The sequence below is a fragment of the Capricornis sumatraensis genome, chromosome 2 (genome assembly GCF_032405125.1).
Source record: "Capricornis sumatraensis isolate serow.1 chromosome 2, serow.2, whole genome shotgun sequence".
Taxonomy (NCBI): Eukaryota; Metazoa; Chordata; class Mammalia; order Artiodactyla; family Bovidae; genus Capricornis; species Capricornis sumatraensis.
This window is the reverse complement of record NC_091070.1, coordinates 198,201,084-198,225,608: the sequence shown is the minus strand read 5'-3', so window position 1 is coordinate 198,225,608 and position 24,525 is coordinate 198,201,084. Positions and strand designations below refer to the sequence as shown.

Here is a 24,525-nt window from a genome sequence, read left to right as displayed (position 1 = left end):
TATTGCCCAGTGAATTTTACAAATAATATCTCTGTTCCAGGAGATAGCTCAAGATGTAATATTGAAGTTCAAGGCTTGGAGGACAGCATGTCCTGCTCAAGAGCACAGGAAGGGCCTCTAGGAAAAGACAGCATGTGAGCTATGCCTTGGAGTCTTGACAGATAGAGATAGGGGAGAGGCAGGATAATTCTGAACAATAAAAGCAGAGTTGCTCCCTAATGGGTCCACTACTAGCTAAAGGCTGACATTAGTTTGGATGATTGTGGGGCCGAAGACCTTAAAAGGTCTCAGTCCTCATGAGGCTGATGGGTACACCGGGAAACAGAGAGAAGTCACAAAAAGAGAGGGAGGTTTTGTTGATACCACCAACTCTACTCCTTTCCCCACTTAAAGGGTCCTCTGTTTCCGGACCCCAGGGCTGGCTGCCTTCTTGGCTTCTCACTAGGACGAACACCACCTTGCCTCCTGGTCACCAGATTTAGGACTGTCTCCTCCATGACTCTTCCTATAGTCAGGCAGTCCCTGTGTCTCTTCTTTGAAACTAGCAAATCTGGCCCTCATCTCCATCCCCCTGCATCTCTTCTGTTCTAGGCCACCATCACATCTGGCCTGGATGAGAGCAACCAGAGCTGGCCTAGGTGACAGCGAAAACCTCTGGAAGATGCCCTTGTCACTACAGCCAGAGGGATTGTCCTGAAGCACAAACCTGACCCTGTCACCACCTTTGTTGATGTCCTGGCCATGGCCTGCACACATCTACAGGGGAGGAGGTAAGAAAACAAGAACAGAGTCTTTGCCCCAACCCTCTTTTTCTCCGTGTTTCTACTTATTGCTTGGAGACCTGAAAAATATAGCCAAAATGGAACTCTGGCATTCCATGAGACGCCTGCCATGCTGGAAAGTGACAGGAGAGCACACAACCCTTCCAAAAGCACAGAAGGAGAACTGAGGGAGCTCTTCCCCTGCTGGAGAGAGCAGAAAATGTATCAGGGAGAAAGAAGCTTTGAGCTGGGCCCTGACAGATAGGTAGGTTTTGACAGCCAGACAGGAGGAATCAGCGGGGTAACTAAGAACAATCCATGTGCCCAGTGGCAGGCCCTTAGCTCTTGGAATGATAAGTCACTCTGTGGCACGTTCCAGAGCTGCTGTGACCAGGGAGGGATATCTTGGGCTGAGAATCCATTGGCAGCTGAGAGCCAGTTGGACATCATTTACTGCATGGCTGACGTGGCGGTAGACCAGATGCCCTAATTTATTTGTTGGTTTTCATATGAAAGCTGTGGTTTGCCAGTAAATAGGCAGGGTAATGATGCCAAGCATCCTTGTTAGGGGCTAATAATCACTTAATCTGTCCACTAATTGACCCCAGCTCCTGGGGCAGCCCTCCATCAAGGAGCCAGACAGTGCTCAGGGCCTGGCCATGCTGCCTCAGAGAATGGCTTCTGGAAATGGAGCAGTTCATTGTGAGCCATCCTCCTTCACAGATGAGCAGATTAATTGTGCTGCTGATTAGGCAGCTAATAGGGGGATGAGAGGAAACAAAGCCAGACTGGAGGCTGCAGCCACCCAAAGTGAGCATGGGGCAAGGAAAGCAGAAGTTTTAGACTCAGCTCTTGGCTAGAGGTCAGACTCAGTTCAACAGGAATCTTTCCCATTGAGGAGGAAATTGGGAGATCTTTCACTTTTATTTGGTGTGCGGAGGGGGTGGTAAGTGAAGAGGAAAATGAGGAGAAATGTCAGAGCAAGAGTGGAGAGGAAATGCTATCCCCCAGTATGGGCCAAAAGTATGGAATGGACCAAGGAAGCAGAGAGTGTGCAGACTTGGAGATCTGCATGGACTGGTTGTTAGTTTTCTCTGACCAGTGTCCTCATCCTGACATAGAGGTTATGATCTGGAAGACTTCTGTGGGACTGACTGAGAACTCCTGCATTTTGACTGCTGGTCTCAGCACCTGAACATTGTAATGTGCTCTCATAAAGTCACTTAGATCAAAGGTTGAAACACAGTGGAGGTAATAAAAATCAGAATGCAGCCTAGAAGTAGGTGTTGTGGTCTGTGAAGCTGACTGTCTGTGGGATCTGGGAACAAGGAAAGTGAACTGGAGATGCCAAAAAACCAGGACTTAGAGAACCTGGGTTCTAGTTTTGGCTTATCTTTAAAGTTAGATGAAAGAACACAGTAATTCCCAAGGATGCATCCCACAATGACAGGTTATGATTCCACCTACTTCATTCCTTTCCCTCAAAGTACCAGGATCTTCATCTGTCAAATGAGGAGAGTACACTTCCTCCTTCTGGGAGACACAATCCACCCCCTGAAGATCAGTCTCTGCCCCTTCAGTAAACAAGGTTGCAGATCCTTCATCAGGAAGGTGGAAGAAAGCAGGACTGGGGGCTAGAGAGGGTGGAGGAAGAGGAGGAAAAGTGGCAGAATTCGGAAATGGAAGCTGGGTGGCCGACCTCACTGCCCTGTGCCAACCTCACCTGGCCACGATGACCTGCACCAAGCAAACCACAACTAAAGGCTCAATATTGCTATTTCTCCCACTGTACAGAGCCAGGCATGCATCAGATGCCCAATAAATGCCCATTGGTTTATTAGCCCCAGGAATTCATTTGACCTGGACAAAGTAGAGTGTTAGCTGAGCTGATAATTACTCATTCTATAAACATTCGCAGGGTCAGGTCCATGCCAGGAGCAGCTTGGCATTCCAAGATGTGTAATAGGTTCCTGCTCAGAGAGGTGCATGGTGGTGGCGGGGAGGGGAGCAGCTCCTACCAACAAAGGCTCTGATGGGAACAGCACAAGGAGCCCTAGGAACCCCAGGGTCTCCTGACCCAGCCTGGGAGTCAAGAAGGGGTTGTGGAAACCTAAAGAATGAGTAGAGTGAACCAGATGAAAGAGGTGCCAGGACATGGCATTCCAGGCAGGGGAAGTCTTACACAGAGATTAGGAGGTGAGACAGAAGACAAGCTGCTTCTTAAGAGAGCTCTTCAGTTCCAGGTGGCATAGCTTCATGACTAAAGGCGCAGATACTGAAACTGGACTAAATCTGTGGCTGTAAACTCCCTGTTTCTCAGTTTCCTCATCAGTTAAGAAGAAGAATAGTATTCTAAGGATCTGAGTTAGTTAATGTGAGCAAAGTATCCCGCACATAGGAAGTGTGTTGTTTACTCAGTTGCTCTTATTTGGTTTGGCTGAAGGTGTGGGGTGGATGTTGAGAGAGAAGCAGGAGAAGTAAATGGGGGCTTTTGGTCCTGCTGAAGAATATGAACAGCTCAGGAGAGCCATTGCCAAGGTCAGGGTCAGATCTGGCCTTTGGAGATAGTTTCCCCTGGCTGCAGCCTGGAATGCGGTTTGGAGGGAAGTAATAATAATAATGGATGGATGTCCTGAAGGTGGAAAAGGCGGTAGTAGGGGCACAAACCTAGCAGAGAGCCAGCAAAGATAAAGAGGCTTGCAGTCAGGAACCAGGGTCTGGCGTGGTGGTGACCTGCAGGGGCTCTGCACTGACCAAGACCCAGAGAGTCACAAGGGTGCCACTGATGGAAGGTAAGCATAGCGGATAGATGATGACACTGGTGAGAAGCCTACTTGTCCACCACCCCCAGGAACAGCAGAAGTCTTGGCTTAAACCATACAACCTTGGGGAAAGGTGACACCAAGATTACAGAGGTTAAGTTTCTGGCCCCTGGCAGAATGGGCCTCGAAATGGAAACTGAGTTCAGTTTTAAAAACGTAAGGAAAGTTGTAGTTTCAGTACCTCTGAGTGTGGGGGACTGAGGCTGGCATCTGCTGTGCAAATCCATCTTCCGTCCAGGCTGTGAGCTCCAGGAGGGCAAGGACACAGCTCCAGCTCTTGGCCAGGATTTTGTCAGCGCCCAGCTCAGCACTGGGGCAAGGCAAATGCTCAGTAGATACATGTGAAATGAATGAATAAAGATGGACCAGGGGATTTCCTGGCCATCCAACGGCTAGGAATCCATGCTTTCACTGCTGAGGGCACGAGCTGAATCCCTGGTCAGGGAACTAAGATCCCACAAGCCGTGCGGTACAGTTGCAAAGAGAGATGGTCCAGTGACAGGTACTATGTTCAGTGGCTGGATTAATTCCATTTTTCAGACAGGGAAACCAAGTCAGGGTGGTGACATCATTTGCTGAGAGTCTCCCAGGGGCCTGACTGGGATTCAGGTCCAGTTCTACTGGTTTCAAAGTGGTAAAAAAATCCCCATCTTTTCCATGAAACTAAGATGGGACAAGCCAGGAGTCTATTTGCATGGGATTTGCAAATTATTTGGATATATGCCTGCATGATTTTTCTCTAGAGAGTTCTGTGTAAAGTATTGCTGCTCTTCTCTGCTAAGAGGATGGATACACAGTGGGACGAGCCCAGGCTTGAAGCAGGACATTTGGGGTCGGGTTGGGGGGGGTGTCTCTGCTGGGCTGAGTGTGGGTCATGTGACAGGAGTCCTCTAGGCTCTACCCTGACTGCCCTTAGCTGAGCCCAAGGACCCAGATTATGGAATCCCAGGAAGGCTGGCCCCGAAGAGCCTGACATTCACAGAGTCTAAGTTCTAACCCTCCCTTCTCCAACTCCGCCCATCTCACCGGTGAAAAGACAAGCTTGGGAAAGCAAAAGGCCCCATGACAACCCCTTTCTGGATCTAGTTTCCTGCATATACGAGGCTGTGTGGGAGAGAGCGGGGAGGAGGAGATAAAGAAGAGGTGCGGGATAGAGGAGGGAGGAAAATAGTGAGAGAGAGGAGGGAGGAAGGGGCAAAGGTCACCACTTCACTGTGGGCAGTCTTAGCTTGTGCTTGGTCCTGGTGTCCTGGTGTGTGTGTGTGTGTGTGTGTGTGTGTGTGTGTGTGTGTGTGTCTTGATGTCCTAGTGGTTGTGAGTGTGTGTGTGCACACACATGTGTGTTCTCCCCATCCTTTGCCTGCCCCCACAGGACACTCCTGAGGAGTGAGCTTCCAAGGCAGGGCCTGGTGGGCCCCTTGGCAGCTGGAGTGGGGCTCCATAAATCCTCACAGCAGGCCCTGGAGGGCCAGGTTGGTGCCACTTTATAGGCAGAGAAACAGACTGAGAGTTAAGGACTTGATGGGGGTCCCAGTGAGGGGATGAGAGTGATAGGACTCTGACTCAGGTGTCCTGGTGGCTGTGCTCAAGTCTGAAACTTCAGCTATGCCCACTGCCCAGCCACCTCCAGAGGGGCATGTACCTCTCCATGGCAGCCTTTCACACAAGTGGGCTTAAGGATTCATTTACAAAGGGCCTGGAGTGCACAAGTGCTCTGCAGATGGGACTTTGCAGTGAGCCATGTCTCACCAACTCCAGGAAGCTTCGGGGCAAAAACACTCCCTGGACCTGAGATCAAGTCCTGGCCAAACTTCTGACTTGCAGCCGGGCCTCCCAGCAGGTAAATGCAAGGGGTGAGCTAATGGCTCTTTTGGGGAAGGAGCCGAGGAAGGAAGGCAGCACACCTGGTACAGGAATCATGCACCTGGGCTTGGGTTCTCAGTGAGGATCAGAGGAAGCACTCCGGGCACCTGGAAGATGCCCCATTAATGCTGCCTCCCTCCCTATAAAGAGTACTTACTCAGCGCTGACTGCACCCCAAGCATCATCTTACATGTTTTATGGACACTAACTCATTTCATCTCCACAACAACCCTCTGAGGCAGAATTCCTATTATTATTTCCCTTTTGAGAAAAAGGGACTGAGACACGGAGAGGTTGTGGAACATCCCCAAGGTCACTCTGTACCGAGTGGCAGGGCTGAGCTTTAGTTCCAGGCAGTGAGGCTCCAGAGACCCAGCTCACACACACGCTCATACAGGACCATGCGGGAGTGGCCTTGACCTCTCACATCGGAGCTTCAGAGGGAGGACAGTTCAGCTGCCCAGAGGCCAAGAGTGGGGGTTTGCAGAAGCAGCCCCCCCACCCCCAAGCAGAGCCTTGAGAAAGTCACAGCCCTGCCCCCTAAACGCCACCCACGCCGAGCTCTGCCACAACAGGACTTCACTGTGCTCCCAGCAGCAGGTGCAGCAGCAGCTCGGCTGCGGAACCGAGGTCCCAGCCAGATGGGGATGACCAGGCCTCGCATGTCTGTCCTCTGCTCAAGGTCACTGAGCCAGTTAATGGGGAAAAAGAGTTAACAGAACCAAAGGTTCTCATCCTCCCAGGCCTTAGATTCTATTGCCCTCCCCAGAACAAGGGAGGCTGGGGAGGGGTCCAGCTGAGACCTGGGTCTGGGGAAGAGAGCCTGAGCTGAGCCCCGTGCAGCTGTAGTCTGGGGTGTCCCCAGGGGGCTGGGAGACCCTCGGGGAAGACCCTGCCTCCGTTCCTCACTGGCGAAGTGGGGGAATGCTGCTTGTGTTCAGCTGTCTCAGGAAGGATGAATTGTGTGTCTCAAGGGGCAGTTACAGAGATGGGGACAGAGGAAGAGCAGGACCTGGGAGACAGGCCCCAGGGCCACATCCGCCATGAATTAGCTGTGTGGTCCTGGGTGAGCCACCTCACCCCCTGAGCCTGTGTAGTCTCACCTGCACACGCACATTGGATGCTGTGGGGCAGCCTGAGCACTGAGTTCTTCCAGGTAAGAAGCTTGGCCTTCTAGTGCTTCCCACCCCTGAGAGGGTAAAGGCTTGGGAGACCCAACTTCAAAGCTCTTCCTGCACTTTGCTGACTGTGTGAACTGGAGGTTCCTCTTTCTGAACTCAGATTAAGTATCCTAAGCCAAGACAAAATTTGCTCCTCAGACAGTCCCACGAGGGACAATGCCCATTTCACAAATGCAGAAAATGGCACTCTAAGATCCAGCCCTGGGCCTCAAAAAGCTCAGGTTTAAAGGGAGAACAAAAAAAATGCAAAACAAACATGTAACAAATCAGGGTGAAAAAGATGACCATTGAGCAACCCACAATGCAGACTCAAGGCAGGGGGCTGAAGAGAGTGGGCCAGGGGTCCCAGTTCAGTTCGGTCGCTCTGTCATGTCCGACTCTTTGTGACCCCGTGGGCTGCAGCACGCCAGGATTCCCTGTCCTTCACCATCTCCCAGAGCTTATTCAAACTCATGTCCATTGAGTCGGTGATGCCATCTAACCATCTCATCCTCTGTCATCCCCTTCTCCTCCTGCCTTCAATCTTTCCAGCATCAGGGTCTTTTCTAGTGAGTCGGTTCTTTGCATCAGGTGGCCAAAGTATTGGAGCTTCAGCTTCAGCATCAGTCTTTCCAATGAATATTCAGGACTGATTTCCTGTAGGATGGACTGGTTGGATCTCTTTGCTGTCCAAGGGACACTCTAAAGTCTTCTCCAACACCACAGTTCAAAAGCTTCAGTTCTTTGGAAATCAGCTTTCTTTATGCTCCAACTCTCACACCCATACACGACTACTGGAAAAACCACAGCTTTGACTAGATGGACCTTTGTTGGCAAAGTAATATCTCTGCTTTTCAATATGCTGTCTAGGTTGGTCATAGTTTTTCTTCCAAGGAGCAAGCGTCTTTTAATTTCATGGCTGCAGTCACCATCTGCAGTGATTTTGGAGTCCAAGAAAATAAAATCTGTCACTGTTTCCACTTTTCCCCTATCTATTTACATGAAGTGATGGGACCGGATGCCATGATCTTCGGTTTTTGAATGTTGAGCTTTAAGGCAGCTTTTTCACTCTCCTCTTTCACTTTCATCAGAAGGTTCTTTAGTTCTTCTTTGCTTTTTGCCATAAAGGTGGTGTCATCTGCATATCTGAGGTTATTCATATTTCTCCCAGCAATATGGATTCCAGCTTGTGCTTCATCCAGCCTGGCATTTTGCATGATGTACTCTGCATAGAAGTTAAATACTCAGGGTGACAATATACAGCCTTGACATACTCCTTTCCCAGTTTGGAACCGGTGTGTTATTCCATGTCCAGTTCTAACTATTGCTTCTTGACCTGCATACAGATTTCTCAGGAGGCAGATAAGGTGGGCTGGTATTCCCATCTCTTGAAGAATTTTCCACTGTTTGTTATTATCCGCACAGTCAAAGGCTTTGGTGTAGTGAATAAAGCAGAAGTAGATGTTTTTCAGGAACTCTCTTGCTTTTTCTATGAGCCAGTGGATGCTGTCAATTTGATCTCAGGTGTCTCTGCCTTTTCTAAATCCAGTTTGAACATTTGGAAATTCTTGGTTCATGTACTGTTGAAGCCTGACTTGGAGAATTTTGAGCAGCTAGCGTGTGAGATGAGTGCAATTGTGCAGCAGTTTGAACATCCTTTGGCCCAGAGCAGGTACTTGAAATGAACCTTGGGAGAGGAGCGGGTGTTTGCCAGGTGGCAAGGAGTAGGCACAAGACCTCCTAGGCAGAGAAGCAGCAGATGCAGAAGCCCAGCAGTGGGAGGAAGAGAGCTCTTCCAGGGATTAGGTTGTGTGTGGAACTGGCATATAGTGAGATGTGGCAAGAGCCAGGTCATGGAGAATTGTCAATGTCATGCTGAGGAGTTTGGAGGTGACCTTGAAAAGGTGGTGGAAGGCATTCAAAATCTCTGCCAAAGACTAAAGAGCTGGTTGAAAACCTGCAGTACAGCACAGCACTGAGTCCACTGATACACTCAGCACCACTCAGACCCCTTTTGGGGGAAGGCAGGGTCAATGGAGAGAGCACTTGAGAACTACAGACTTCTGTGCTTCAGGCCTCATCTGTAAAAGGGATGGTGACCCTGCCCTCTGTCTGCTGCCCACAGAGGGAGCAGGTATGGGAGTTTGGGCTGCTGGGGATAAAGTATCAATAGTAAGGCTATTGTCTTTTCACAAACAAGGACAAAATTGTTGCATCTGATCAGCTGGGGGAATAGGGCTGCTGCCAAGATTAGTAACTGACAGATGGCTGCCAGTAAAGGAGGTGGTACAATCCGGATGGCACTGGGAGAGGTTATTGCAAGGACGGGGGAAGAAGGAAGCTGGAAGTGAGATGCCAAGCAAGCAGCTAAGGTGGCTGACTGGGGGATCCAGAACCGCTAGCCAAGCCTCTGAGCTTCTTGTCTTTGGGTGATCACTCCCTCCCTCTGAAGCTCAGGCTCCTTGTCTGAAACCAAGAGGGAGGCAGTGGTGCCCGACCACAGCCCTGTAAGAAGCTGAACTGGGAAAAGAAGACCCTCTGTGTTTGTAGAGTGCCTTATAGTCTACAAAGCAGGTTACCTGCCCCCTCTTCTCAGATCCCCATGAGGAAGGGGTGACATCTGTTGAGGGTCTGCTGCATGCCAGGCATAGGACTGGGTGTTTGTTTACATTAATCTCATGCCAGCTTCATAACAGCCATTGCTGTATTGGTATTGGTATATTGGGCTGCCCAAAATGTTCATTTGGCTTTTTCCATGAGATGTAATGAAAAACCCAAATGAGCTTTTGGGCCAATCCATTATTATTATTATTTACAATAGAGGAAACTGGACTGCTAGGAAGTGGCAGAGCCAGTATTTGATCCCAAGACTGTCTGATGGCAAGTAGCCATTATTTCCAGAGCAGCATGCTGCCTCACCTCTATTGGTTTTATCATATCCTTTTGACCTCATGGTCATTTTGAGACAAAAATGAGATAAATTACTTAACTTCTCCAAAATTCTGTTTTTTCATATGTAAAAATACAGCTAATATTAGTTTCTCTGACATAGAAAACGTAATATAATCAAATAAATCCAAAATATTAGGTTAAATCAACGAAATAACAAAAAATATGTAAAGTGCTTAGAATAGCACTTGGCCAAGCTTCCCTGTCCTTCATCATGTCCCCGAGTTTGCTCAGATTCATGCCCATTGAGTTGGTGATACCATCCAACCATCTTATCCTCTGTTGCCGCTTTCTCCTGCCCTCAATCTTTCCCAGCATCAGGGTCTTTTCCAATGACTTTTCGTATCAGGTGGCCAAAATATTGGAGCTTCAGCTTCAGCTTCAGCTTCAGTCCTTCCAATGAATATTCAGGGTTGGTTTCCTTTAGGATTGATGGGTTTGATCTCCTTGCAGTCCAAGGGACTTTCTAAAGTCTTCTCCAACACCACAGTTCCAAAGCATCAATTCTTTGGCACTCAGCTTTCTTTATGGTCCAACTCTCACATCCATACATTACTACTGGAAAAAACATACCTTTGACTATATGGACCTTCGTTGGCAAACTGATGTCTCTGCTTTTTAATATGCTATCTAGGTTTCTCATAGCTTTTCTTCCAAGGAACAAGTGTATTTTAATTTTGTGACTGCAGTCACCATCTGCAGTGATTTTGGAGTCCAAGAAAATAAAATCTGTCACTGTTTCCATTTTTTCCTTATCTATTTGCCATGAAATGATGTGACCTGATGCCATGAATTTAGTTTTTTGAATGTTGAGTTTAAAACTGGCTTATTCACTCTCCTCTTTCACCCTCATCAACAGGCTCTTTAGTTCCTCTTCACTTGTTGCCATTAGAGTGGTATCATCTACATATCTGAGGTTATGTTTATATTGCTACTAATTGATACACACACACAGACACACACACACACACATATATATATACACATGCATGTATATATACTGCTGGCTAAACATATATTTTATATGTTAACAGTAGTCATGTATGGATGTGAGAGTTGGACTGTGAAGAAAGCTGAGCACTGAAGAATTGATGCTTTTGAACTGTGGTGTTGGAGAAGACTCTTGAGAGTCCCTTGGACTGCAAGGAGATCCAACCAGTCCATCCTAAAGGAGATCAGTCCTGGGTGTTCATTGGAAGGAATGATGCTGAAACTGAAATTCCAGTACTTTAGCCACCTCATGCGAAGAGTTGACTCATTGGAAAAGACTCTGATGCTGGGAGGGATTGGGGGCAGGAGGAGAAGGGGATGACTCAGGATGAGATGGCTAGATGGTATCACCGACTCAATGGACATGAGTTTGAATGAACTCCGGGAGTTGGTGATGGACAGGGAGGCCTGGCGTGCTGCAGTTCATGGGGTCCCAAAGAGTCGGACATGACCGAGCGACTGAACTGAACTGAACTGAATTGAACTGACTAATAAACAAAAGTTCAATCTTAAAAAGATATATTTGAGAAGAGAAATCACCTCTGGTTGTCTGATATGAAGCATGCATTCCTGTTCATGATAAGTATTTCAAAAGTCATTAAGTGACTGATTGAATGAACAAGTAAATAGATAACTTTCAATTCTTACTTTCCCAGTCTACCACACTTTTGTCAATATACACATTGACCTGGGACCAGATTTTGTTCTCTTTTTTCTTTCTGGTGGTGATAGCGGGTGGGAGGAGGCCAGATTTTTAATTTTTGTAAACTCCTGGAGACTAGTGACACCAAGCTAGGAACTGCAACCACTCTGTGACTCATCCTCAGTGCAGCAACCACAGGAGAACTATACTGAGCCCTTCCTGTCCGTCTGCACAGCTGTCTTTTCCTTCACCCCTTCCTCCACACGCACATGTAGTCCATAAACATTCAGCGAGACAGCTGCTAAACTGCTAATGGGGATCAGGCGTAGCCTCTTGAGAAGTGAAGTCAATTTTCATCCAGGATAAGGACTCTGCATGTGGCCACATGGTCCCAGAGGCCACCGGTGCCCCCGTTGGAGGCACAGTATGCTCATGAGATCTTGCAACTCACCTTGACACACAAATGAAGAGGGTGTTTCCCCTGGGTGGACTCGTCCTGTGATGAATACCACCTTCTGCTCTGCCCCCTCCCGAAGGTTATCTGGAAGATAAAGTGGAAGAAGGTTGCTAAGGAGGAGGGGAAATTTCAGAGAGGAGTTGTTATGTGGGGCAAAAATGGAGGAAAACGGTTCTCTCCATTTCTCTCTTAAATCATTGGGTTTAATGATTCGGGTTTGCTCAATCTCTAAGGCCTAGCCATTGCTGATGAATTATTGTATTACGTCCCTTGTTACCCAATATTAAAAACCACATTCCTGCTCTTTTGTGCAGTTGACCATATTAGTAGTACAATCATCTAAAGAAGTCCTATGAGCAAAATCAAATCCCAGATGCACTGACTGTGAAACTAGGCAAGTTATGTATCCTGAGATTCAGTGTGCTACTCTATAAATGTGGATAATAAGATTTTCTTCATAGGGTTGTCATAATTAAATAGGTTTACATATTGCTGAGTACACACTAAAAATTCAGTAAATGATGGAGTAAAGAAGGTAGCTATTTACATTAGTAATAACAGCTGCCATTTAATTAGCAACTGGTGTTAGGCATGTTGTATACATTATTTATTATCCTTACAGAAACATGGCAATCAATATTCCTTTTATTAGGGCAGAAACTGAGGCTCAGACAGCTTATATAATTTGTTCAGGTTCTATCTACACAGCTACATAGAGTAGATCTGAGATTAGAATCCAATTCTATTTGGCCTTGATGAAATAAAAGGGCCCAGATTTCTCTTTCATCTTAAACAACTAGAAGTTTGTACAAGATACACAAGACAACTGTTTTTGGACATTGAACAAGAGTCAGTGCAAGACTCATTCCCGAGAAGAGGGAAACCAGTGAGGTGCACCTATGGCTGTCCCAGCTGTTTGCCTGGAGGCCCACCCCAGGCCAAAGGGCAGAGAGGCGTGTCCTGACAGAGCAGAGACATCTCACTCAGACAGAAGTCAGGGAGTCTGAAACAGGTAGTAGTTGCGGGGAAACTGTACATTTCAGAGGAAAGGGAGCACTGTAGAGAAAAATTCCAAAATCCACGAAGAGCTCCTCAGGAGTCTTTGCTGGGTCCCAAGATGTACATAAATGAGGTGAATCTCCCTGGCAACGATGCCATGAAAAAATGATCAGGGAGTGGTGAACTGCACATTCTCAGGGTTCATAGAAGGGTGGGAGCCATCTGAAATCCCACCTTCAAAGTAAAAGTCTGCGTTAACCATTCAGGACATTCAGAATCCAGAAGGGGCCACACCTTTGTGGTGTGGATAAACCACTCTAGACTCACTCTAACAAAATTTTAACGTAACTCTCAAAAGGATTGAACTGAACAAAATGATTTGACCATCTGCTATTTAAAAGAAGACAACTAAATCTAGATATTCAACAATGCATAATTCACAATATTCAGCATCCAATAAAAATTATTAGACATATAAAGAAGTATTTAGAAAATTATGGGCCAAAATCAGAGTCCAAGCTCTTGCTGACTCTACAGAAGTTTCAACTGTGTAATAACATTTAGCTATTGCACGTGTGTGCTCAGAGGCTTCAGTCATGTCTGACTCTTTGCAACCCTTATGGACTGTACCCCACCAGGCTCTTTTGTCCATGGGATTCTCTAAGCAAGAATACTGGAGTGGGTTGCCATGCCCTCCTCCAGGGGATCTTCCTGACCCAGGTCTCTTACGTCTCCTGCATCAGCAGAAGGGTTCTTTACCACTAGCGCCACCTGGTAAACACAATGATATTATTAGACAAGAGCAGTAGCCAAGAGTGACATTCCCAGAAAGGAGGGTCAGGAAGAGGGTACTTGGACACAGGCAGAAGAATGGCTGATTGACACAGAACAATGAACCAAAGGAAATAGAGAAATGAACACTGAATGGAGTTGGATTACAACATCCCATCTAGGTTAGAGGATACTCTGGAGGGAGAGGGGAGGCAGAGATCACCAACAGGCTTTCTTCTTCTGCAATGCGAGGGGCAGGTTATTCTGAATGTGGTTCATGATCCCACCAGTTGATATACCAAGTCAGAGACTAAAAGTTAAAATAAAACAAAAACAAGACTAACCCTCTTAAGCCTAGATCTGAAGCCTTAGGACTTGCTTGGTCTATTGGATGACCACAGTTGAGGTCTCTGCTTCCCTAATGCTGCTGCTAACTGCTGCTAAGTCGCTTCAGCCATGTCTGACTCTTTGTGACCCCATAGAGGGCAGCCCATCCCTGGATTCTCCAGGCAAGAATACTGGAGTGGGTTGCCATTTCCTTCTCCGGTGCATGAAAGTGAAAAGTGAAAGTGAAGTCCCTCAGTCACATCTGACTCCTAGCAAGCCAATGGACTGCAGCCTACCAGGCTCCTCTGTCCATGGGATTTTCCAAGCAAGAGTACTGGAGTGGGTTGCCATTGCCTTCTCCGACAATTGCCTTCTGCTTCCCTAATACTAGGTCCCAAAATACAATAAGACATATGATGAAGCCAAAATACATTCTTGAGAACTCACTCTGTGCTTGGCTCTATGCTAAGCATTTTTATGAGCAAAGGGAGAGAGAGAAAGCTCACCTGCCTTTAAGAAGTTTATGGTTTAAAAAAGGAATTCAATACATGAGCACTTCTTGGACTGCATATAAGCTCCTCAAGGGAGAAACTGTGACTTTCATGGTATATATTTAATGTCTTTCCCAGGACCCTGTGTAAAGTAGGTGCTCAGGAAATGGCTATTGAATTAATAAATATAATATACTCATATAGATCATGGTTTATAAAGAAATTTAGACACATTACCTTACTTAATCTTCATAATGCCTCTGTGAGGAGGACAGTGTCAACCACATTTTACAAGTGAGGAGACTGAGGCTCACAGAAGGAGGGGACATGTCCAAGGTCACACAGGAGCAGTGACAGAGTCCCAGGCTAGTGCCCTTTCGCTATCCCATCTGTCTCCTCCTGAATCCACTAACAGCAGTATTAGATTCTACATCTACTGAGTTTCCATCTACAGTGCACACAAGAGAGTTTGCTTTCATTCCTTATTGCTGGTGGGAGTTGAGCTATGTCTTAGTATTTATGTCGCTTTTTTGCTTAAAATACAAAAGACAAAAACACCACCAAGCCCTTTTCAAAAACACTGCCTCACACGGATCCCGTCTTTCCCAGCAGCACAGAAATGATAGATGGCATTACCGAGGCCGCAGTGAAGGCTACCTTTATGGATGTCTCCCCTGACCTGGTATCAACTCAATTGCATTCAGCATTTCTGCTGACCACAGGGAAATGCAAAATGGGCATTCTATTTGCACACTAATTTTACTGAGCCCCTGTGTCTTCATAAAATGATAACGTGGGGCTAATAAAAATCAAGCATCCCGGGTGCTAATATAAGCAAATGTTGATGTAGGCAGGTAACAAATTGCTTTGTCATTTAGGAGGCCGTAAAAGAGCATTATAATCATCTTTAGGCAAAATGGATGGGTCGCCTTTGCTTAGCTTTTAGCTTTCATTTGCAAAATCAATTTAAGGTAATGTAGCAGTTCTGAGGTGGTGTGACATGGGTCTACCCCCCCCACCCCCCTTCCTGTCACCAAATCCCTAGACTTGTGCAAAGCCAATTAAATATATTCTTGGTGGAGGCAGCAGGAATGATGAAGGAAGTACGCTTGAACAAAGCCAAGGTTGTGAAGAAGCTGAGCAGTGAGCCCAGGAACAGCACACAAGGGAGGACTGAGTAGGAGGCTTCAGAGGGGGGCACACTCAGGGGTGCAGGGCACTCTCAAGTGGAACCGGGACAGCTGTACTGGGCTCCCCAGTTAACAGACGGTGTTCACAGTCCAATGTATTTTGTGTAGAATCCCAACACACACACAAACACACGCACAGGCGAAGACCCCTTTGATAGAGGAGTTGTATCTATCAGCCACCAGTTCCTTATTCAGAAAATGTTTACTGAGCACCTGTTATGTGGCCAGGCACTAGCTATTATTATCTTCGTTTTACAGAAAACCAAGCAAGAGACAATAAGTGACTTGCCCACAGCTAATGGCCAGCAGAGCCAGAGTTCCCAGCCAGGCAGTCTGATCCCACTTGTCTTCTTACCCCCTCTGCCTCTTGTGAAGGAGGATAATAACATTATCCAGTACAGCTGCAGTTAAGTAGTGTATGTTCAGCGCTTACTCGGTGCCAGGCACTTTACATGCATGATGTTTTTTTAATTTCCATGGCTACCCAATGAAACATCTACTATTCTTACCCCTATTTTTATAGGAAATTGAGATCTAGCAGGATTAGGGGACTTGTCAAAAACCTGCCTAAGCAACAAATGTGGGGGCCAGGATAAACCCAGGTCTTTATTAATCTCAAATTTATGCACTTAACCACTGTGTCATGCTACGTCTTAGAGATTAGAGTCCTAGTGGTGGTTTTAAAAAATACAGCCACAAATTATTTGCTAATTTCTTTTTGTCAAGGGGTGACCTCCTTTCCCTTCAGAGTGGGCTGATCTTAGAGAGTTGCTCTAACAAACAGACCACTATAGAGGTGATGGTGCCTGGCCTTTGAAACTAGGCTATGAAGAGTCAGTGGCTTCCATCCTGGGTGTACTTTCTCTCCCTCTCATTACTTGCTCTGGTTGCCGTAACATGACACCCATACAGCCTGTGGAGAGGGCCTCCTGGAGAGGACCATCCTGCCCCAGGAGACTCCAGCCATGGCCAACAGCCTGCTATCCAGACAAGAATACTGCAGTGGATAGCCATTCCCTGCTCCAGGGGATCATCCTGACCCAGAGATCAATCCTGGGTTTCCTGCATTGCAGGCAGATTCTTTACAATCTGTGCCACTGTCCCTCATGAGAGAGAGACACTGGGCCAGAATCAGCTGGTTGAGACGCTCTTGCATTCCTGACCCACAGAAACAAAGAGATGATAACTACTGTTTTAAAATGCTGAATTCTAGAGTAATGTGTTAGGGAGCAATCAGTTCAGTTCAGTTCAGTCACTCAGTTGTGTCCAGTTCAGTCACTCAGTCGTGTCCAACTCTTTGCGATCCCATGAATCACAGCAGGCCAGGCCTCCCTGTCCATCACCAATTCCCGGAGTTCACTCAGACTCACGTCCATAGAGTCTGTGATGCCATCCAGCCATCTCATCCTCAGTCGTCCCCTTCTCCTCCTGCCCCCAATCCCTCCCAGCATCAGAGTCTTTTCCAATGAGTCAACTCTTTGCATGAGGTGGCCAAAGTACTGGAGCTTCAGCTTTAGCATCATTCCTTCCAAAGAAATCCCAGGGTTGATCTCCTTCAGAATGGACTGGTTGGATCTCCTTGCAGTCCAAGGGACTCTCAAGAGTCTTCTCCAACACCACAGTTCAAAAGCATCAATTCTTCAGTGCTCAGCCTTCTTCACAGTCCAACTCTCACATCCATACATGACCAATGGAAAAACCATAGCCTTGACTAGACGGACCTTAGTCGGCAAAGTAATGTCTCTGCTTTTGAATATACTGTCTAGGTTGGTCATAACTTTTCTTCCAAGGAGTAAGCGTCTTTTAATTTCATGGCTGCAGTCACCATCTGCAGTGATTTTGGAGCCCCCAAAAATTAAGTCTGACACTGTTTTTACTATTTCCCCATCTATTTTCCATGAAGTGATGGGACCAGATGCCCTGATCTTCGTTTTCTGAATGTTGAGCTTTAAGCCAACTTTTTCACTCTCCTCTTTCACTTTCATCAAGAGGCTTTTTAGTTCCTCTTCACTTTCTGCCATAAGGGTGGTGTCATCTGCATATCTGAGGTGATTGATATTTCTCCCGGCAATTTTGATTCCAGCTTATGTTTCTTCCAACCCAGAATTTCTCATGATGTACTCTGCATATAAGTTAAATAAGCAGGGTGACAATATACAGCCTTGATATACTCCTTTTCCTATTTGGAACCAGTCTGTTGTTCCAGGTCCAGTTCTAACTGTTGCTTCCTGACCTGCATACAGATTTCTGAAGAGGCAGGTTAGGTGGTCTGGTATTCCCATCTCTTGAAGAATTTTCCACAGTTTATTGTGATCCCCACAGTCAAAGGCTTTGGCCTAGTCAATAAAGCAAAAATATCTATTTTTCTGGAACTCTCTTGCTTTTTCCATGATCCAGCGGATGTTGGCAATTTGATCTCTGGTTCCTCTGCCTTTTCTAAAACCAGCTTGAACATCAGGGAGTTCGCGGTTCACATATTGCTAAAGCCTGGCTTGGAGAATTTTAAGTATTACTTCACAATAGATAACTAATTAATTCCCCTGGAGATAACTACAATTCCCCTAGTTGATTATAGAACTTAAGAAACTTTGCATCTCTTCTATTGATGAGTGAGTGAGGACCAGAGCCACAACCTTGGTGTCAGGATGGAGGGAGAATCTCCATCCATCTCAGCAGTTACCAAGGAGTGAACCTGTGATTGGTGGAGGTACCAACCAAGATGCCAAGAAGTCCCAGAGAGCACCAGCTGGGCCCTCTGAGGACAAAACTCTCCCGGAAGTTCACATTGTTGGTTTTGTTTCCTGTTTCTCCTGACATAACTCTGACAATAACTTGTTAGGGGCAGCAAGGTGTTCTGTGAAGGAAGAAGCAGGTGGGGACCTGGGAAGGGAATGCAGAATGTTACAACAGGAGATGGATTTTTTTTAAATAGATAAGCCTTTTCATTTTCTTGAATTTGAGATCCCTGAAGGCATCCTGAAGTCAAGAAAGTACTCTCCCATTGATTTCCAAACCACCCCAGTTGCCATCTTGTCTCTCGTACTCTGGGACTAAAACAGGTCCACACTGCAAATCAGCTGGAGAAAAGGAAACCCTGGCAGCAACCATAGCACACTCTGGACTAGAACAGCCTTGTCACCAACCTCCCTGGGCTGGCACCATCCTCACCAGCCCATCCTCTGCCCAGCCACCAAAGTGGTCTTTCCAAACCGCAAACAGGAGTACACCACTCCCTCTGCTTACACGTCATGGGCAGCACTCTGCTGTCCTCTGGGCAAGCCCAGCCTCCTTTAACTGGCATCCTCGCTCTCTGATAGTGGGCGGCCGCTTGCCTCTCCAGCCCCTTCCACAGGCCCCAGCCTCAGCTGACTCTTGGCAGCTCCCTAAGCACGAATTTTCTCCCCACACCTCCACACCAGGGCGTGTGCTTGTCTCTGCCTAGAATGCCAGCCCCCAGCTCGTCTGCAGGCTTACTCCTACTCAGCCTTCCAGACTCTGCTCTGCTGTGTCTCCTCTGAGGAGGGAAAGATCAAACTTATACTCATCCAGGACTGGTCCTAGGTCATTCTGGCGTTATTATTGTGTTATATCTGATTCTATTAGCGCAACAGTTCTGTAGTTTTCCCTACACAATATGTCATGTTGAAGGTAATGTGAGGGCTTCATTCTGTTGCCGATACTGAAAATAAACAGGGAACAGGAAGCTAAGAATTATATAAGAACATGCTCCAGGTGCAGGATTTCTTGTATATAATTTTATGGGAACACGCAGGTTTAGGAGACATCAATAGATCTTTCCTGGAGGCACTGGAGAACCAGTGAATGCATCTGGGTAGAGATGAGACTTGTCGAAAGCAAAAACACCCAGGGCTGGCTCAGCCCAAGTGACTGAGGGTAAATCCAGCAGGAGGGAGAGAGCTGGACGGGGGAGACTGAGCAGGACATTGGTCCTCGTGTTTCTTCCATCCCCTGAGGGGGTCCAGTGGAAAGCCTGCTGGCTTCCTGGGTGGACAGACCAGGACTCAGCCCTGTAGATGACTAGACGTCAGGCTATGAGTGAATTCCTTACACATTCTGAGCCTCAGTTCTCTGTAAAGTAAGAATAATATTCCCTAGCTCACAAGATAAACCTTAAGTGAGAGATGTTCTGCCCCTGCCCCAGGGCTCTGCCTGTAACAGCAGGTACCATTTACTGAGCTACAAACCATGAGAATTGACATGGACAGCAGGGAGCTCTGTGTGGAGCCTTGCGCTGTGCACTGTAGGCTGAATCTCCAGCTTCTATTCACAGATGCTGGGGCAGCCCTCCTCCCATGACAATCAAAACCAGCTTCAGACATCACTGAACATCCCACATCTCTTCAAAGGCAAAATAACTGCCCCATTAGATATTCTATAAACCCCTATAAAATATTCTTTATTCAGGCTGGCCTTGCCACTATATTCCCAAGCAAACCTTCAATTTCTTAGACTTTCTGTCTTTGCCCCAACTCCTCCAAAAGCCTTTCCCATCCTCCCAGACTACAACGCCCTCACCCTCCTCTGAATTCAGAGCTCGATCTGGCCCCCTCATCTGGTCATGAATCATTCACCGCCTGGCTCAGGCAGGCTTGAGAACCACAGCTCAGATCTGTTCTGCTCCTCTGAGTCTCCGAGCTGCCTTGAGAAAACAGCGGGGCTGGCAAAGTTTATTTTCAGTTCTCCCACTGACTCATCCTGCCTCCCTCTGGGTCACAGTCCCTTGGCGAGGCTCTGAACTCCCAGGACCTCACACTTTACATCTACCAGGTAGACTCATCCATGTCCAGGGTCAGGGACTGACTGTTCTCCCTGCAATGAGGTGGGAGAAGAAAATACAGATTTCCCTTGAAAAGAGTATCTCCTGACAGAGGAACGCTCCTGATGAGAACTGAATTGTTAATGCTGCGATTCCAGGCTTTTGGGAAAGGAGCCTCTGCCTCCCTGGGACACCTCAGATGTCTACCACATTAAATCCACTTTTTGGCTTTAGAATGCAGCAAGGAGGCCTCTAACTTATTGGACGCTCCTAGAGACCAGCGGCACTGCAAAGCCTGATGGATCACTGAGTGGAACGGCCTCACTGTGAAGATGAAAGGAGAGGCCCAGAAAGGACAACCACTTGCCCCAGGTCACACAGCTGGAGAGGGGTGCAATGGAGCCAGACCTGGAACCCAGGGCACAAAGCTCCAACATCCATGCAGCCACCTCTCATATCGCTGGGCTGACACAGGCAATGTTCCTCCAGGCTGGTGCTTAGAGAGGACCCGGGGATGCCTGCCAGGGTGGTAAAGGAAGCCGAAAGGCGATGGGCCTGAGACGTGGATGGCAAGGACCGGTTGTCACCTTGACCGTCCTGGGGCAGCACTGCCCAGCGAGGCTGCCCTGCTGGGGCCCTATAAAGCCTGGACGACTGGGACTGTGGGCCTGGAGGCAGCCTTCTGCGAGTAGGAAGACTCTCTCTGCCACTACCTTTTTCTCTTTTTGGCTGCACCACTCAGCATGTGGGATCTTAGTTCACTGACCAGGGATCGAACCTGTGTCCCCTGTAGTGGAAGTGTGGAGTCCTAACCACTGGACCGCCAGGGATGTCTTCATGACCTATTTTGACCCCAGCACTCTCCAAGCTCCTCCTTAAAGTCAGAATCAGAGCCGCCCACTCTGAGTCCCTATGCAGATCAGGTGTCTTGGGAAACAGGCTGGGAGGCTGAGGGAGACCGTGCAGGAGGAGCTTCACCAGGGATTGCTCTCGGCTGCTCTTACGAGAGGTGAGTTAAACAGGATTGGGACAGTCTCAACAGTGACTTTAATCAATCCCAAGGGAAGCTCTGGGCCAGGAGGGCCCTGCAGAGCTGTTCTGGGAGGCAGTGGGGCTGGCCCTGGGTCCTGCGTGGACAAGCTGCTGGAGGTGGGCTGCCAGCAGGCCTGGGGTGGAGCCTCAGGCAAGGCAGCTTCCTACAGCTGAGTGTAGTTTCCCGGGAGAGACTCAGCTGTGAGCTGTCAGGCACCAGCACTCCTGGAACTGGGGAAACTGGTCCTGCAGGGGGATGGGGTGGTGCACACAGCATTGGAGACACCGGCCTTCAACTGAGGCAGCCACGGCGCACAAGGCACATCTGAGGCCAAAAGACAAGAAGGCTGAGGATGAAGGACTCTTTTTCTTAGTTGAATTCTATGCATATTTTCTAACTGATCATATGACACACTTTAGGCTGGCCACTATGGACATAGAGAGAAATCAGACACTGTTCTGCCGTCCAGGAGCTCAAAGACTAGTGAAGAAGAAAAATCAAGCCTGGCTTTGCAGTCATAAACCTGAACTATGAAGTCAGACAGAAGAAAGGTTAAATGCAAATCCTGCCACATGTGATCTTGACCTTTGAGATGGTTCATTTCCTCACCTGCAAAATGAGGATAACGATATGAACCTGACAGGGGGCTTGTGAGCACTGAGATAATGCGCTGGGGCTATGCCCACGGCCTGACACATAGAATGTGTTCAGAAGTGGTAGCCTGCAGACATTGAGAAGTTGCTTGGTCCAACTGTTTGATCCTACAGATGCGGTAACTGAAGTCACTAGACTAAGCAACACTAGGGTTATGACTTTGCCCGTCTTTTTCACAAATTGTATTCCCAGGGCCTTGCACACAGAAGGTACTCAATAAATCCTCATGCACTAGTTGTAGAGTACTTGTTCGCCCTTTGGTGGTGTGAGTGCATCAGGCTAGAACTGAGTGCCCAGGTTTTTCCTAACACATGCTCTACCTTTCATCTGTCCCAGCCTCCAGAAATCTCTCCCCAGGTTCAGTTTCAGGCTTATTAGCAAATGCAAATTGAATTACGAGTTGCCCTTTCACAACAAGGACAACAAAAACAGTTTCCCCAGGAAAAGAGGGTGAGAAGAGGTGAAAGCTGGGATGAAAGTCGAAGACAATACATTCTAATCAAACTTGATAAATATGTAAATTAAAGCAGCTAAACAGTTGGCTTTGACAAATGACTTCTCGGTAATGGATTTTTCCACACTGAAAGGCGAGAGTTCAGCCAACCTGCTAGTTGCAATCAGAGCCCTCTCCTGCTTTCCCGGCGATGCGGACTGATGGGGCAGGTGCTGGGATGCTCAGAGGCAGAGCAGAGAACTGATCCTTCTTTTAATGGATGCCATTTATTGAGCATCTGCTAGCTGCTAGGCGAGCCTCCCTTGGCCCTTTGAGGGCAGAGAATCCCTGTCTTGTGGAGGAGGAAGCCAGGGAAAAGCCAAGGAAGGGTTCAACTCACCAGACTCCCAAGTCTGGAGTTGCTGAGGGGCCAAAGCAACAAGATGTTGAGAATGTAAATTTAACCCCTCCATTGGATTTACTGCAGTCTGGGGGGCGGGGGAGGGGGCGGGTTGGAGAGCTCACCAACTCAACAGTTACTGCCTTTCTTTTTTTTCTTTCTACCCCTCACAGGACCTGGCACAGTGGTGGTCTTCAAGAAAAGAGCTTTCCTTAACTTGCTACATAGCTTTAGAAGGACCCCTTCCTTCTGGCCCCTCCTATCTCTGTTTTTCCATCTGTAAATTTAGCTGTGGGGGTCGCCCTGCTGAAGGCCCAGATAGCAGGGAGCAGAAAGAAGCCATCAGGCTTGCAAATTCTCTGCAAAATACAACATAATTCTCATTGTAAGCTCTAAATTTGGGGGTGGGGAAGGTCATTACGTAACAACAGATAATGTGAATAATTGCCATGAAATTGATGAATCTAATAAGTTATCGGACAGGTGGTTGAAAGGAACAGGCTTTGAGTGATTCCAGTGAGCTTTCTACACTTTCCATACTTCATGACCCAGGTCTCACCAGGCCCTAGGAGAACTGTGCTGTTTTCCTCATAACACAGACAAGAAATCTGCAGTTAAATGCATTGCCCAGAGCCATCCACCTAGCACGAGTTACGCTGGAATTTGAACCCAGTCTTTCTGTCCCCTGAGACCAGTCTTCCTCCTGACACCTTCAAAGGGAAAAGCTCATTCCCCAGGTACACCAGATAAAAGATGTTGCTTTGTGTGTAAACGTGGGCAGGCGCACGCATGCATGTGCTTCTGACTCCTACTCTTACAAATTCTCCAGTTTTTGTACAAAGTTATCAGAGTTGAGGTATACACAGAAATTCAAGTCAAATGGTTTGCAGTCTTAGAAAGACACTATTAATACAATCACCCCAAACAGAGAACCAATATTTATGAGCACTCGAAATGCTTCAGGAAAAGTGTTTCCCGGTAGGGCTGAGAGTAATGTGATCCGGGCCCTGAGCCGAAGATCTGTCTTGCCTGGTGCTGGAGGAATTTAGATTTGAAGAGTGTTCTTTCTTTCCTATTGAGATCTTCATCGACTTCTCTAAAAACACCACTTTCAATCTCAAATCCCCACTGGCATCTTCATATAAGCACCGAAAATGCTACTGGGCTTTGGAGATTTCATTTAATGAAGGAAAAGTATTTCTATTAGAGTGTAATTTTTTTTTTTTTTTTTCCTCTCCACACAACATCTTCAGAGGAGCCAGGGAAGCTAGCTTGTTCGAGGCTCTGAGAAAATGAATCAACTCACGCCTCACCTGTAATGTGGTCACACAGACTATGGAAGGCAAGAAGAGTCCGTAATGAGGGGAAAGAAAGAATAATTATAACAAACTCCCATGTCCCCCTGGAGACCCTCGTTCGATTCCTGGGTCGGGAAGATCTGCTGGAGAAGGGATAGGCTACCTACTCCAGTATTCTTGGGCTTCCCTTGTGGCTCAGCTGGTAAAGAATCTGCCTGCAATGTGGGAGAAAAGGGTTCGATCCCTGGGTTGGTCCCCTGGAGAAGGGAAAGGCTACCCATTCCAGTATTCTGGCCTAGAGAATTCCATGGACTATATAGTCCCTGGGGTCACAAAGAGTTGGACATGACTGAGCGACTTTCACTTTCACATGTCCCCAGGACTTTACAGCTTATGAGCACTATGGCACTCAGTAGGGAGATATTTCTGTGGCCACCACCCTTGTGCATTGGAAGCTAGCCCAGGCTACTTACTCCGACCTGCGAGTCCCTGCCCACCCACCCTCAC

At 47.4% G+C, this 24,525-nt stretch overlaps 1 protein-coding gene across 1 annotated transcript in view; it reads right to left on the bottom strand.

Annotated features, from left to right (window-relative positions):
• AGBL4 (AGBL carboxypeptidase 4) overlaps nt 1–24,525 on the bottom strand; it is a 1,470,506-nt gene that overhangs the window by 137,656 nt on the left and 1,308,325 nt on the right. Inside the window, exon 7 of the mRNA XM_068961620.1 lies at nt 11,640–11,729. Coding sequence (XP_068817721.1) covers nt 11,640–11,729 — 90 coding nt within the window. The remainder of the gene's footprint in view (nt 1–11,639; nt 11,730–24,525) is intronic.